The 15,831-nt window shown below is 44.1% G+C and overlaps 3 protein-coding genes across 3 annotated transcripts in view; 2 read left to right on the top strand and 1 right to left on the bottom strand.

Annotated features, from left to right (window-relative positions):
• Nucleotides 1-15,831, bottom strand: part of LOC108156685 (extracellular serine/threonine protein CG31145) — a 74,438-nt gene that overhangs the window by 44,792 nt on the left and 13,815 nt on the right. The window contains exon 3 of the mRNA XM_017288324.2: nucleotides 10,199-10,244. The gene's annotated coding sequence lies outside the window, so the exon portion shown is untranslated. The remainder of the gene's footprint in view (nucleotides 1-10,198; nucleotides 10,245-15,831) is intronic.
• LOC117187064 (G2/mitotic-specific cyclin-B-like) lies at nucleotides 2,319-3,920 on the top strand. The gene is made up of 2 exons (XM_033388843.1): nucleotides 2,319-3,422; nucleotides 3,490-3,920. The coding sequence occupies exons 1-2, from the start codon at nucleotides 2,682-2,684 to the stop codon at nucleotides 3,778-3,780; spliced, it is 1,032 nt and encodes a 343-aa protein (XP_033244734.1). The 5' UTR covers nucleotides 2,319-2,681; the 3' UTR covers nucleotides 3,781-3,920.
• On the top strand, nucleotides 7,507-9,302 carry LOC108154032 (G2/mitotic-specific cyclin-B-like). The gene is made up of 2 exons (XM_033388844.1): nucleotides 7,507-8,791; nucleotides 8,859-9,302. Exons 1-2 carry the CDS (start codon nucleotides 8,051-8,053, stop codon nucleotides 9,147-9,149), a joined length of 1,032 nt encoding a protein of 343 aa, XP_033244735.1. The 5' UTR covers nucleotides 7,507-8,050; the 3' UTR covers nucleotides 9,150-9,302.

Here is a 15,831-nt window from a genome sequence, read left to right on the forward strand (position 1 = left end):
AAAGGGTTCAGAGATGTATTTACAGCCGGGTGTCAGGGCTCGCCCGCCGGCACTCCCCTTTCGGCACTTTTCCAGACTTGTGTTCTGTGGCCGTCTACTGGGAAATGCAGAGAACACGCAAAACCAGCCCGCAGCAGACAGAGAGTCCTGCCGAAAACTGCCCCACGAAACAATAAAAAAAATACAAAAAAATGTGCACAAAATTCAAGCAGAAGTTCCGCGTGGGACAGCCGCAAGATACAAGTTTGTGTCCGTTTCCTATTGCCACTCACTGGTTTTTTTTTGTTGGGTGGTCAGGGGGTGTTGTTGTTGTTGGTTTTGTGGGTGCGCGTGTCGTAAAAATTTAATTAAAAAATAATTTTGACAACAATAAAAATCAACGCTTGGAAAGTCCACTCTCCCGATGATGACAATAGAAAACCAAACCGAACCGAACCGAAGCGAAGCGAACCGCAGGCCAGCACTAATGATTAAGCATACGCCTCGAGGGACAGAGCAAATGGTGGGCCGCCTCGCGATTTTGCGGTTTTACTGTTGCTTTGCTCGAATGATTGCCCCGCCCATTAACTGGGCCCAAATGTGCGAATTATGTGCATGAAACAGCGGGCCATTTATGGCCATTTATTGTAACGCTCTCGCTGGCTGTTGCCTCTGATGTTTCTTTGGCTTTGACTGTGGCGGGATTTGAAGCCGCTTTTCCACGATACGTTTTTCACATGTTTCTCGCATCCTTTGAGTACTTTTTGGGGGAGAAATTAACCATCGCCGACAAAGGCATCGTTTAGCAGCCGGATTTAGGCACCTCTGGCACCGCTCCTTTTTCCTTCCCCCTCCGCACTTTTGTGTCAAGCTGAGGGAAATTATGATGACGACTTTTTATGGGCCTCCAAGCCATTGTCCTGGCTCTGGCTGTGGCCCCTCCTAGCCATTGTTTCTCCAGCCCATCCCTTCTTAATGTCCGCCTGACAGCTGAAGCGGTCCGCCCCGGCCGCCTGGATGTCCTTGCGCCTCAACACTGCCCTTTCTTTTGCGAGTCAATAAAAATTCAGTAAAACGTTCTCGACATAGGCTCAAGGATTATTATTGCTACTTTATGACAGTTTATTGTGTGTCTGTGTGTGTGCACAGATTTAAAAGGTTGTATTCACACAGCCACACAGACAAGTGGTCTATGGTGTTGGGGGCTGGGGGCGGGGGGCTGGGGCTCCTGCTTAACACGAAGTAACTTGTGTCCTGACAACCCAACTTGTAAAGTGCTCGAGACGCAAATTGCTGGGGCCCCATGTCCGGAGACCCAGCAACAAAGTGGAGCATTTTGTACTCAATATCACAGATAATTGAGGGGCCCAAAAGCAGAAGAACTTCTACAAAAAAGAAAGAGCCGCCTTTAAAGGGGATATTTTCAGCTGAATTAAAGCTCCTTCCATCGATTTCAGTGGGGATTACATATCCAGAATCCAGAATCCCCTGTCACCTTCCCATTTCCCCCCTCTGCAAAAACATCCTCCAATCAAATATTCAGTTTGACAAAAGCCAACTTCTTTTTTGGCTCTAAACCAAACGACAGCAAGGGGATTTCCCCCCCAAGAAAACTTTTGGCCAACAAGAAGTGCAACCAAAGTCGGCAGCTAATTATATGGCAACAGAAGGGTTTTCCAGGGGGGGAGGCAAAAATCTGCCGTTAGACAAAGCCTCTAACCCCAAACAAACTTTGCCTCTGACTTTTGGCCCAATTATGGCCACGTTTCAATGTCGAGTCGTAAAAATTTGCATACTTCCAAAGCTTTTTAATGTTTTTTTTTTGCTGTTGCCCGCCACAAGGGAGGGGGGAGGGGCCCAACACGTTGACACCTTCGTTTTCATTCGTTTCCCGGGGGCAGGGGGGCAGGGGGGCAGGCACGGGGAACACGGAGGTTGACCAGAAAAGAAAACTCGCTGCTAATTGCGAGTGTCGAGAGGCTCAAAGCAAATGGCTTAATTACGTTGCTGTTTCTAATGCCGCTGCTGCCGCTGCCGCTGCCGCCGCCGCTGATGCTGCCCCAAAGGTCAGTCGAGCACAAAAGTTCATTTGCATAATTTGGCGGGGTTTTTAATTTGGTTCGGCATAGCATTTCCCACGTAACATTTGCATAAACAGATTCTACAGTCGACGGTTGGGGCAATCAGCAAAAGTCCCCCCCCCCAACCGTCGCGACGGCAAAAAACATATTGGAGCCCAAAAAATCACTGCAGCACAAACACCAAAGACAAGGCACACAAAACTTTGCAAATCACATCTAATTTAATAATTACTTAAGTAAGAAAATAAAAGAGCACAGATTCGACAGCAATACCCTGCAAAAGTCGTTCGTTTATTCGGTTTTATTCAAAAACTTAGTCACTGTCGACTTAAATATCATCAAGTATTATTCAGTAGAAAAGTATACGTTACGGAGAACTAGAAAAAGTAAAACCAAAGCGTCGTTTCGTGTGTGTTAATTGTAAATTTTTTTGGAAAATCTATTCGAAATCAAAAGTCGTTCGTTTATTCGGTTTTATTCAAAAACTTAGTCACTGTCGACTTAAATATCATCAAGTATTATTCAGTAGAAAAGTATACGTTACGGAGAACTAGAAAAAGTACAACCAAAGCGTCGTTTCGTGTGTGTTAATTGTAAATTTTTTTGGAACTTCTATTCGAAATGTCTTGCGGGGCTGACGATCACGCCTCGAATAATATGGACGAGGTCCAGCTGAATAGACCGACAGTGCCCTCGAATGAGGAAGCCCCGAAACGTGCTTTTCTGGGCGCTCTACAGAACTGCGGGGACATCGTGGAGCCATCGACAATCATTCGGCCCGCCATCAAAGACATCGACGCCAAGGACGGGGGGCGCCTCGTGCTCGTCTCGGAGTATGCCAACGATATCTACGACCATCTGTACAAGCTGGAGGCCGAGCAGCCGATCCGCAACAACCACCTGGCCGGCCATAGGGAAATCGACCACAAGATGCGTGCCATTCTGATCGACTCGATCAGCCAGATGCATTGGGGGTTCCAGTTTAAGGCCGAAACCTTCCAGCTGACCGTGGCCATCATCGATCGCTATCTGCAGGCGGTCCAGAACACGGAGCGCGACAAACTGCAGCTGGTGGGCGTGACGGCCCTCATCATTGCCGCCAAATACGAGGAGACGGTCCAGAAAAACATTAACCACTTTGTCTCCATCACCGATGAAACCTACTCGGCCAGTGAGATCCGCGCGATGGAGCAGCAGATCCTCCGGGCCATCGATTACAATTTGTCGCGTCCGCTGCCGATTGATTTCCTGCGGCGCTTCACGAAGGCCGCTGGGGCCCAACGTGAGCACCACATCATGTCCAAGTATTTTGTGGAATTGGCTTCAGTTGACTACGATTTGGCCAGCCGCAAGCCATCAGAGGTGGGTTCTCGGCACACACTGATCTCAATCATGTATCATGCCACAGTGCCGTTCATGCTGCTTTCAGATTGCTGCTGCTGCTCTGTTCCTGTCGCTGCACTTGCTCAATGGCAACCACCTCGCCGGCACTGGCTTCAACGACCAGCTCTGGACACCGACTCTGGCCCACTACTCCCGCTACACGGCCGCCCACCTGCGGCCCATCACGCGGCAGATCGCCAAGTTGGCGCGCGAGGCACCGCAGGCGGAGCTGCAGGCCCTCCACAAAAAACACCAAGGCTTGCAGTTCTTTGAGATCGCAAACAGGGCCGAGCTGAGCGGCCCCCTGATTAACTCCATTGTGGGCCAAAACAACTAATTTTGTGACTCCCCAAATGTTTAAGTTTTGGTTTTTTCTTAGTTTTAATTTCAAATTTTTGGCGTTATTGATTGTTACTTGTTTTATATTTTGTATTCGAGTTTAAGTTTGTTTCGAACTGGTTCATTCGTTCAATGCTTTAAGATCGAATATATTATAATATCAGTCCAATGTTTATCACATCCAAATATCCATTCAATAGGCGACTTGTACAACTGTTTCACTACGAATCGATTTCATCCGTGATGGCAGTTTTTATGCAATACTCAAGTATTTCTAGGATTTACCTCAAAGCAGTTTTGCTTAAGGGAAAACTCGACAAATTGCTACCAATTTAGCTCCGGCTAAAAGCTAACTGGAGACTTGCATAGTATCCATGGATATCCATCAAAGTCGGAGAATCGTTTTGCTAGAAAATATTTACATAAAAGTTTGGTTTTTTTTTCCCATGTTTTCTGTGTGTGTTAACATTTTTGTTGTGCGGCTCTGGTTATTTGCTCATCAAATTAGTTTTCTCGCACACGTTTTCAATTTTCGACAAACGCTAAAAGTTTCTTGCCACGCACACACACACGAGGGGTGGCAGAGATGTTTACCTGCCCACAAATGCGTGAGAGTGCGGGGGCCGAGAAGCGCCAAAGAGCATGTCAATTGTGGAGAATGTTTGAGTATTTTTGGAAAATTTAAATAAACCGGTAAACACCCCACCAGAATTACAATCGAAATTCCTGTAATGCAAACACACACACACACACACACACACGCCTGCAGCACACATAGATAGACGCATCCGCAAACAATAATGAGAGATTCTGGCTGTGTGCTGAGATGTGCATAAATCAGCTGTGGGCAGTGGGAGGGCGTCCCGTGGCAAGTGTTGCCAAAAACTTCATTTTATTGGTGGCACTCTCATAATTGGCAACTTCCTTTTTGACATATTCCCAACGCACCCCCCATGTCCCCTCCCCACAGTTATTTGGGTCAAACAACATTTACAGCATCAAATGTCTCCCCCCAGCAGCCTCCCTGCCCGCCTGCATTTGGCATTGCGTATACGCAATGGAATCCACATATCAGATCTGTATGCACATAAAATATTTGCGTATGGGCTGCTGATTATTTCGGTTTGTTTATGAGCTTTAATTAATTGTATCTGCATTTAACTCGAATTGTTTCTATGCGTTTTTTGGTGTGTTTTTGTTTGCTCATTTGTGGGTTTAATTATTGGCCAGCCTATGGATTGTTTTCAATAAGGGATTAGAATGGATAATTTGTCAAATTCCAACAGTGCGTATGATTGATGTATTTATTTGAGCCTAAAATGATTCAAGGAAATGGGGAAAAGCACTGGAAAATCAGGAAGAATTCCCAGTATTTTCCATCATCATTATTTTCAGTCTCTTTTATCTGTACCATAATCAAAGGAAAGTTTTATAAAGTTTTGGCATTAAATCCAATCTAATGGAAAGAGAACTAAAGCCAAGGTAATATTCATACTGAGAGGGAGCCCAAGGAGCATTCATTCAATCTTTAAGATCAATCTATAGAAAGTGCATGCAGCGTAAGTCGATTGAAAGTACTACTAGGAATCTACGTACATGTAACATTCATAGAATCATCAGGTACTCAAATAAGGGTTATATTTAAATATGTATTTGTTTGATTCATTATCCCAGTAGCCCCCTTGAAAGGCCAATTCCATTCCTCAATCTTTTTGGTGACAATTTCTAAAAAATACATTATATTATTAGCAAAAACATCCCAAAAATGCCGCCCCCCAAAACAAGAATTTCCACGCATTTATCTGACAGATAGCCTCCTTATCTGCAAGATTGTGGCTTCGCGACGCGTCGTTGGCGATGGATTAGATAACAATGATCCAGAGAGAGCGAGAGGGCGCGAGTGGGAGTGGGAGGGGCTCCATCGTCCAGTATCCGGTTAGCCCCTGAGCCATTGGCAAATATTTGCATGGCTCTTGGCCCTCCTGCTGGATGGATGGATGGATGGATGGAATGGCTCTTATTGCAAACAGGCAAACATAGACGATGTTTATTTGCGGCTCTTGTTGACACAAATGTGTCATTGATTATGCACGATCCACATACATTTTGGGGGCATGTGCCCGTACCCCGCATAGGATATTCCTTCAAAATTTAACCCAATTTACGACAGCTTTTGTTTGGTCACGAAGCACACACACACACACACATTGTACAATCGTACAATCGCACAATATATTTCATATATTTAAAAGGCAAATATTAACCAATTGACAGCGCGAGCCGAGCCGCCAAAATATTTAGCATACGTGCTAAATAAATTTGTGCATAAATTAAACGCCAAAGTTTGTTAATGAATATTTCTGGTTGAACTGTGGGGGCCAGTTACAGGCCAGAATGAATTCAGGGTTTCATATTTTTGCTGATTCATTCCGACACTAATAAGAAAACCAAATTTCGTTATATCACATATATCAAATATCGTATAATTTCGAGGCACAAAACCGCATCTTTTTGGTGGCGGTCTTGAAAAATAAAACGCAGCCCAGGCCATCCTTAGATACTCTACAATTGTACAATTTAGGGCAGGCTTTGTAGAGGAATTATAGGGGAAATATATTTTATCGTAGGAAAAAGATTTATGCTTTAAGAAACCAATTACATTCCGCATCAACACCACGGCTTTTCGGCAGATTTTGCAGTACAATATTTGAAGAATCTCCATAACATTTTGCACAGTTCTTCGCACTTTTAAATATGTGTTGCCATGAATTTTCGTGGGATATTTCTGTAAGTAATAATTTGTTAATCTGTGGAAGAAGGAAGTACGTTATTTGATTGATATGATATTGATATTCCCAAGCGAATCCCCGAATTAAGGTGTTCAGCATTTTCATATTTTGTACGAAAGTCTTTCAGGAATAGCCAGAAATGGGATAAGTGGAGGATATAACAGTAGTTAGTACAAGGTTATTCCATATTTTCCACGATCATTCCGCTCAACCTTTGCTCGGAGAGTATCCCCTGTATCCACGACTATCTGTTGTGCAAATACACTTTTGCCGCATTTGTTTTTGTCAAATGAAAGCCCCCGCCATCCACTTTGAGTAAATCCTTTAATCCTCTTATCTTTTATTATAAAAAAGAAAACAACCCATCTTATACCCTTACCTTCCTCATAATCCATCTCAAAAAGAGAACGACACCAAATTGTTAGCCCCGAAAACCAACACACACTTCACTTGGCCAATTTTCGGCTACTTTGTTGTTAATTCACACAATTTGCACAGAGTTTTTTTTCCTCATTTCATTGGGAATTTGTTTGCCTCTGAGTCTCTCGGAGACCTCTCGAACTCACACACACACACCCACACACAGTCACAAATGTCGGTTATTGTTATTATATTTCGGTAAATATTTAACCACCAATACGATGCGGCTGTTGATATTTGCATTTGAGATGTGAAAAACGAATGTGGTTTTATTTTCGTCTTTTTTTCGGGCTGCGAGGAAGGCTTTTTTACATGCCTGTCTTTTCGTTTTTTTTTCTGTGATTTTCAACGAGAAATAAAATATATTTTGGCAGTGACATGCCAAAGCCGCAGTTGACATGACGCTGGAAAGTGTGACCCCGGCGATTGGTGGTGTTAGCCGTGCTAACAAATTACTTTTTTTATTAGCGAATCCGGGCACATAATTTAATAATTACTTAAGTAAGAAAATAAAAGCGCACAGATTCGACAGCAATACCCTGCGAAAGTCGTTCGTTTATTCGGTTTTATTCAAAAACTTAGTCACTGTCGACTTAAATATCATCAAGTATTATTCAGTAGAAAAGTATACGTTACGGAGAACTAGAAAAAGTACAACCAAAGCGTCATTTCGTGTGTGTTAATTGTAAATTTTTTTGGAACTTCTATTCGAAATCAAAAGTCGTTCGTTTATTCGGTTTTATTCAAAAACTTAGTCACTGTCGACTTAAATATCATCAAGTATTATTCAGTAGAAAAGTATACGTTACGGAGAACTAGAAAAAGTACAACCAAAGCGTCGTTTCGTGTGTGTCAATTGTAAATTTTTTTGGAAAATCTATTCGAAATCAAAAGTCGTTCGTTTATTCGGTTTTATTCAAAAACTTAGTCACTGTCGACTTAAATATCATCAAGTATTATTCAGTAGAAAAGTATACGTTACGGAGAACTAGAAAAAGTACAACCAAAGCGTCGTTTCGTGTGTGTTAATTGTAAATTTTTTTGGAACTTCTATTCGAAATGTCTTGCGGGGCTGACGATCACGCCTCGAATAATATGGACGAGGTCCAGCTGAATAGACCGACAGTGCCCTCGAATGAGGAAGCCCCGAAACGTGCTTTTCTGGGCGCTCTACAGAACTGCGGGGACATCGTGGAGCCATCGACAATCATTCGGCCCGCCATCAAAGACATCGACGCCAAGGACGGGGGGCGCCTCGTGCTCGTCTCGGAGTATGCCAACGATATCTACGACCATCTGTACAAGCTGGAGGCCGAGCAGCCGATCCGCAACAACCACCTGGCCGGCCATAGGGAAATCGACCACAAGATGCGTGCCATTCTGATCGACTCGATCAGCCAGATGCATTGGGGGTTCCAGTTTAAGGCCGAAACCTTCCAGCTGACCGTGGCCATCATCGATCGCTATCTGCAGGCGGTCCAGAACACGGAGCGCGACAAACTGCAGCTGGTGGGCGTGACGGCCCTCATCATTGCCGCAAAATACGAGGAGACGGTCCAGAAAAACATTAACCACTTTGTCTCCATCACCGATGAAACCTACTCGGCCAGTGAGATCCGCGCGATGGAGCTGCAGATCCTCCGGGCCATCGATTACAATTTGTCGCGTCCGCTGCCGATTGATTTCCTGCGGCGCTTCACGAAGGCCGCTGGGGCCCAACGTGAGCACCACATCATGTCCAAGTATTTTGTGGAATTGGCTTCAGTTGACTACGATTTGGCCAGCCGCAAGCCATCAGAGGTGGGTTCTCGGCACACACTGATCTCAATCATGTATCATGCCACAGTGCCGTTCATGCTGCTTTCAGATTGCTGCTGCTGCTCTGTTCCTGTCGCTGCACTTGCTCAATGGCAACCACCTCGCCGGCACTGGCTTCAACGACCAGCGCTGGACACCGACTCTGGCCCACTACTCCCGCTACACGGCCGCCCACCTGCGACCCATCACGCGGCAGATCGCCAAGTTGGCGCGCGAGGCACCGCAGGCGGAGCTGCAGGCCCTCCACAAAAAACACCAAGGCTTGCAGTTCTTTGAGATCGCAAACAGGCCCGAGCTGAGCGGCCCCCTGATTAACTCCATTGTGGGCCAAAACAACTAATTTTGTGACTCCCCAAATGTTTAAGTTTTGGTTTTTTCTTAGTTTTAATTTCAAATTTTTGGCGTTATTGATTGTTACTTGTTTTATATTTTGTATTCGAGTTTAAGTTTTTTTGGAACTGGTTCATTCGTTCAATGCTTTAAGATCGAATATATTATAATATCAGTCCAATGTTTATCACATCCAAATATCCATTCAATAGGCGACTTGTACAACTGTTTCACTACGAATCGATTTCATCCGTGATGGCAGCACTCCTGTGATATCGGACCTTGACCGTTTCGTGTCCAATTTTCGCCACACCCCCTTCCGCCCCCGCAAAGGACGAAAATCTGGGGCATCCACAAATCTCAGAGACTATTAAGGCTAGAGTAACCAAATTTGGTATCCGCACTTCTGTTAGATCTCACTATAAAACGTTTATCTCAGAATTTCGCCCCACCCCCTTCCGCCCCCACAAAAGACGAAAATCTGTTGCATCCACAATGTTGCACATTCGAGAAAACTAAAAACGCAGAATCATAGATAATGACCATATCTATCAGATTGCTGAATCTGGATTAGATCAGATCATTTTTATAGCCAAAAGCAAGAAATCAATTTGCACAGGCTACGCAGCCCCCGACGTCACGCTCAGACTGATTTTCTGTCTCTCTCGCACGCACTCTTTGTCGTGTCGTTTAATATTAGCGGCGTCTGCCGGAGGAGAGTTATACTGACTTAATATCGGGTATAACTGTAGAGTTGCGGTGTCCGCAGCAACTCACAACGTTCCCCCTCGTTTTATTAGCGAATCCGGGCACATGACCGGGCCATAACGAGGCTTTGGCTCGTACCTACGTTCGTCAGGTACGATTATCAGCTAGTTGTTGATTAAACATTGGTTATGTAAAATGCTGGTGCAAATAAACGACTGAGTTCCCTCCGGACTAGCATCATCATCATCATCGTCGTCACAGCTACTGGAAGCTACACGCTCAACGAATGTGTACACCTCTTTTTTGATAAGATTTTCAGCAAATCCCCGAAGAATTCCCAGCATTACTCACCTCTAGGTCTGCTCCCCACGGTGTTCAAATATCCTCTGGGAATTGTCTGCAAAAAGAGTGAGGAAATCGTAAACCTGATTAATATGCAAATGTCAAGTGCGTTATAATTAACTGCTTAACCCAGTTTTTTCTTGATTTTTTTCGTTTTTTTATTTTTGCCTGTTTCGTCATGTGTTTTGTGCTTCCGCCTACGAAGGGGCTTTGAGAAATGCCAAAAACCAGTTTATTGCACTTGACGTCTGTCGACTCTGAGACTTCGACTCTGACTTCGACTTTGACTGAATGTCTGGGATTAGGCTTTGGAATTTTGATAGCCGGTGTTTGGCGAATCGGAAGGGTATATATTACAAAATATTTATTTGTCAAGGTGTGTGCGGGAGAAAGAAGAAAATGTTGTCGAAGCAATCTTCGAAAAGTATCAGTGTATTCTGGCTGAGAATCATCTAGGGAAAGGCGTGTGGCATTCACAATTTTAGGATTATTTGGTTCCACATTGATGGTGCTATGATTCCAGACATAAAGGCCAAGAGATGGCATCCTAGCAACTAACCGAGGGGCTCTACCGCACGCCGCGCGACACATGGTAACTAAACAGCAGGAACAGGCAGGAAATATCAAAATAAATTTCTTTTATCAGGATTGGTAGACTGTTAGAGCCTCTGCGACCAGCCTCTGAGATCGAAAAGTCAGCATTTTTATTTTAAGCTCGGATTAAACATTGAAAGATCAATGATATTCCAGCCAATTGCAAAGAAAATCAATAATCATGACGATTGAACGAATCTCAGAAGATTAATAAGAAGATCTTCTCTTGCAAATACCGGGCATCCTCTAGTCGGAATAGCGACTGTCATCTTCTCACTTATTGGATCCATTTTCATGTAGCTCGAACCGGTTTTCCATTGAGATGCGAGGCGCAGAGTGCCGGCCGAGTAATTCAGATAAAATACTAAATTTCAGCAAATATACAGCTGTGGGTCACTCTTTCAACAGGGGCGTAAGAGGGGTTAAAGCGTCGTCGGTGGGGTGGGGCATAATGCAATGCAGCAAAATCGGGCAATGGGGGCATGTGGCAAGAGAGACTGGGTCACTTGATGATGCTAAGCTGCTTAGACGTTAATTAAATTAGTTTACAAGTATCGTGCCCCCATGTTTGAGGAGGTGTGACGCACTGGTGCATGCGGCAGACCACCGACCACCGACCACCCGCCGCACCCCTCCCCTTAACCCACTTGTGCAATTGCACTTGCACTTGATATACAATTAGATTCTTTGTTGCCCCCAGGCCATTTGCGGAAAAGGGGCAAAAACAACTGTGGCTCTTTGTGTGCAACGCCTGCCCCAGCTGCAACACCACATTGCCCCTCCAGGCAGCTCCCATCTCGGGCATCATCGTGCAGCTCTCCCATTAATGAACTTTTAATTGTTGGCATCTTGGCGGAGCCGCCCGCCGCCTGCCGCCAAGCTAATTGTTTAATTAAGTCATTAAAATGCTGTAAAAATAATGAATAGAAGGCCTAGGAGACCACAGCTAATATCTGGATTACCACAGAGGCTGCTGTTGCCCCCTGACATGCGACACTTGCACCCCAGGGAGGCTTACAGATATTACCCCCAAGTCAGGCCAAAGTTCGGCCTAAAGTGAATATGTTGCATGACTCTTAGTCGGACTCCAATTGGAGCTTAGTAAACCCATCAAAATCTCATACAAGTGGATGGAAATGCCCCGTGGCAAATGGTGTCTCTTTGTGCCGTTCGCTTATGGGAAATTTCGTATAGCGAAGAAACGTAAACCCATACTTTTCCCATTACCCTATCCATTACCGCATCCATTACCTAAATGATGGCTAATCTTCCAGCAATCCGAAGCCTGTCCCTTCCACAAAGTGAATTCTTTCTTCCTTTGTCAACTGTTCCCCATCCCTGTCCCTACCTCATGCCACTCTTCTCCATTAGCCAGGGCCCCGCATTAAAGGCGGGGCGAAGGGCCCCAAGAAAGTAAAGTAAGTATTAACCTATATCCCTGGGTCGCTCTGTCACATCTTGCCATTCGCGTGACTTGTCAATCTTTTGACAGACAATTGCCACACAACAGACACCGCAGCCACAACAAAGGGTGGCTGCCACATTGGTAACACCAACAATTAGATGGCCCAAAGTGGCGGAGAAGGCCATCCATAATGGCAGAAGGGGGCGGGGGCACAAAGCCCAACAACAATTGCTGTCACCATGACGATAAGCGATAACAAATTCATTAATTAAAATATTTAAGTGCCAACAAAGAGCAACAAGAGCAAAAAAGTTGCCATGCAAATGACTTTATCTATCGCTGCGGCCCCTGCCGCTTGCCGCATGCCCCCTGCCCCATGCCACATGCTGAACTGAATTGTTTTGCATTTAACGATAAAACAGATGGCAAAAAAAACGGTCCACATTACAGCGAAATGTGTCCATCAATAATAAAAATAGTAATAATATAAAGAAATATGTATTAATAAATGAAATGCCGCACTTGAAGAGAAGAGAGTTATGCACCAATTAAAGTGAATATCAATAATTTTTCAATTTGTTTTATCCGCAATTTTGCTCAGGTTTTTTCTGCACTTATTTTCGCCATGTTGTTTTTCCATCAAGCGGCAGTTTATTGTAATCTCTTTATGCGTTGACTTTGTTTTCACTTTAATTAAATTTCATTAACATCCGCAACATTGCTATAGCAACAAGCAACAAGAAACAAACAACCGGCGACGAGCGACGAGCGACAACGACAACAAATTGATTACATTCGAGAAATTGTTTCAAGGGGCAAGGTTTCTTGCCACTGGGGGGAGGGGTAGGGCTTCCTCTCTCGAATACAAAATTGCACAAAATGTATATTCAAATATTATTCGAAGGGAAAACTAAGGCTGAATAAACTTTTGCACCTTTTGCGTTGATACATTGCCACTCGCCTGAACCCCCATTCGACCTGGAGGTCCCTGCTGGAGCAGGGATAAATTGATAAATTGATAAATTGAAACACTTTTGCCAAGTCGGGGACCCACTCGGCAAGTTTCTCTCTCAGTGTGAAACTTAATATTTTCTTTTTAAAGTCCACACACACTGGGAATGGGGGGTTAGGGGGGACGTTATACCAGTAATAATGATGAATTTGCTTAAACTTGTGCCAATTAAAACCGAATTGTAAACAATAACTGCAATTGAGTCCCTTATAGATGGTAAAGTGTGTTCTATTTTACCAGAATCTGCCTTTGACTTGTGGCATAAAATTTGAAAAGAGTTTCAACTTTATTTTTATTTAATCAATCAAGAAATTTCGGATTTCAGAATCACTTTTACCCACAAACCATTTATTGCAGCTGAAATCTGTGCTTCTATAGATAAATGAACAGCCATTAAAAAGCAATAAATCCATTTACTTAGAGTCCGGTTGTGCTCCTCTAATAATCTCCATTAAAAATTCATTTGCATATCACTCATACGCGGCGTGTGACAAACAGCAAAAGCGGCAACCAAATCCCATTTTTGCGCGCACACACGAACAAAAATAAAGGGACAAAACAAATGAAATAAAAATTTGAGCAATAACAGCGGATAAACCAATTTAAAAAAAAATACAATCTGCAATCCAAATCCGCACACACGACAGGGAGACAGGGAGAGGGCGTGGGCGAGGGCGAGGGCGAGGGCGAGGGCGTGGGAGAGAGAGACAGGAGATGGCTACATTTTAAATACAATCATGCCATATGTATCTGTTTGTATCTGCCTCGCTTTTCTCTATTTTTTCCCGTACAGAACCGAAATTGCAATGTCTGTCACAGCAGGAACCCGAAACCGACCCCGACCCCGACCCCGACCCCAGCTGGACTGTGACCCGCAAAAATCCTATTTTAATTGTTTAAGTGTCAGCAAAGCCAAAGATAAAAAATATGCAACCAAAAAATTTGAATAAAAATCAAGTGCCGGAGTGTGTGGCAGTGTGCAGTGCTTTTAATGAATTCAATCAAACTCGGATTGAAATTGCAGCAACTTTGGATGGAGTGGAGATTTTTTTTTTGGTTGTATTCCATCCCCGCTGGGGGCATCATCGTCCTTTTTGTGGGGCATGCACGAGTTGCTGCGGGGCCAAAGAATGTTAATGAGGACCCAAAAAGAATCGGTTTATGTTCAATTTTATTGTCGGCAAAGGAGAGGCGAGGAAAAGGGAGGAGAAAACATGGATGCGAAGTATATGGGTGGAAAAAGAGGGAGCGGAGAGCTCCCAAGAGATTAATGATTCCTAAAGTAGATACATATAGAATATGATGTGATATGGCTTATCTCTCTATTCTATAGATGGTCGTCGTCCGCACGAGAGAAGCGATTAGAGGTAGTACACATTTCCCATAAGCGAACGGACACCTTCGTTATGACGAATAGATACTAACCATTCGTCAGAGACCCCTAAGTGAAACCAAATCGAAGTACTTCTGCTTCACTCTCTCTCTCTCTCTCTCTTCCTCTTTATTATTCTTTTTTTCTATGGATTGTATCCATCTTCTTCTGCCATTAATGTTTTGCGCGAAACTTTCGCTCGGTAAAACATGTTAATTGAACTTTCATTGAAACGCAAGTCATTAGAAAGCAAAAGCAGAACACAACAGCGCATTTTCCATGGCTTCGATAAGAAAAGGAAATTGAAACAGCAACAAATACTTGGCTAATTCAAAACTTAATGATTAGTTGGCTCGTTCGTCCGTCCGTCCGCTCTTCGCTTTCATTGTCAGCGCGACTGAAATTCAATTAAATGCAATTATATTATCGCCTTTTGTCCCGGACTAATTGGGTTAAGTGCGAACGCCCCTGCCCCTTCCCCCGCCCAATCGGTCCGCTTATCGGAACCGGGGGTTTCTCTAAAACTTCCTCCGAATGAATCAATCAGCAGAAATATCTCTGTATTCGTACATATTGTGCATTTTGCACTGAAATTTAATTAGATCAGAGAGGGGCAGAGTGGGGGAGCGGAGTCTGGGAATGGCGGACGACGCTCCCATTCAATTGACAACCCGACGGCAGACAATGGTTTATTTTCGGCATAAACAGCACAAAAATAGGATAAACGCGGACCCAGTGGGGGAGTTCGACTTTTGATACCCTGTATTTTGTTATTAAAATAAAAAGTCAATCCCTTGAACTAAATAAAGAACATAAGAGAAAGAATCCACAGAGGAACCCAACAAAAATTGTCGCCTTGCAATTGCACAAATATTTGTCTCTCTCTGTCCCTCTGAGTAGGTGCCAGAGTCCCGCTAGTTGGCTCTCTAAAGACACCTCCGAAGGTGCGAAGAGCAGGAGAATACAAGAGAGCAAACACAAACACAATACCCGGTAGGGCCCCCCCCTTCCAACGACCAACGACACGATCCGTCTTGTCGGCGCTCGCACTGTGTATATGTATGTGTGTGTGTGTGTGTGTGCGAGCAGCAACAACAAATAACAAAAACAGAAAAACGACGAATAAAAGAGGGGACGGACCCAAGTAAAAGAAAAGACAGAAACAAATTCAAAAACAAAGACAAAACAGGCAAAGGTCAATATTGGAAATTGATAAACAGCAGCAGAGGCAGAAGCTGAGGCAGAGGCAGCAAAAAAAA

This window comes from Drosophila miranda, chromosome 2 (genome assembly GCF_003369915.1).
Source record: "Drosophila miranda strain MSH22 chromosome 2, D.miranda_PacBio2.1, whole genome shotgun sequence".
Taxonomy (NCBI): Eukaryota; Metazoa; Arthropoda; class Insecta; order Diptera; family Drosophilidae; genus Drosophila; species Drosophila miranda.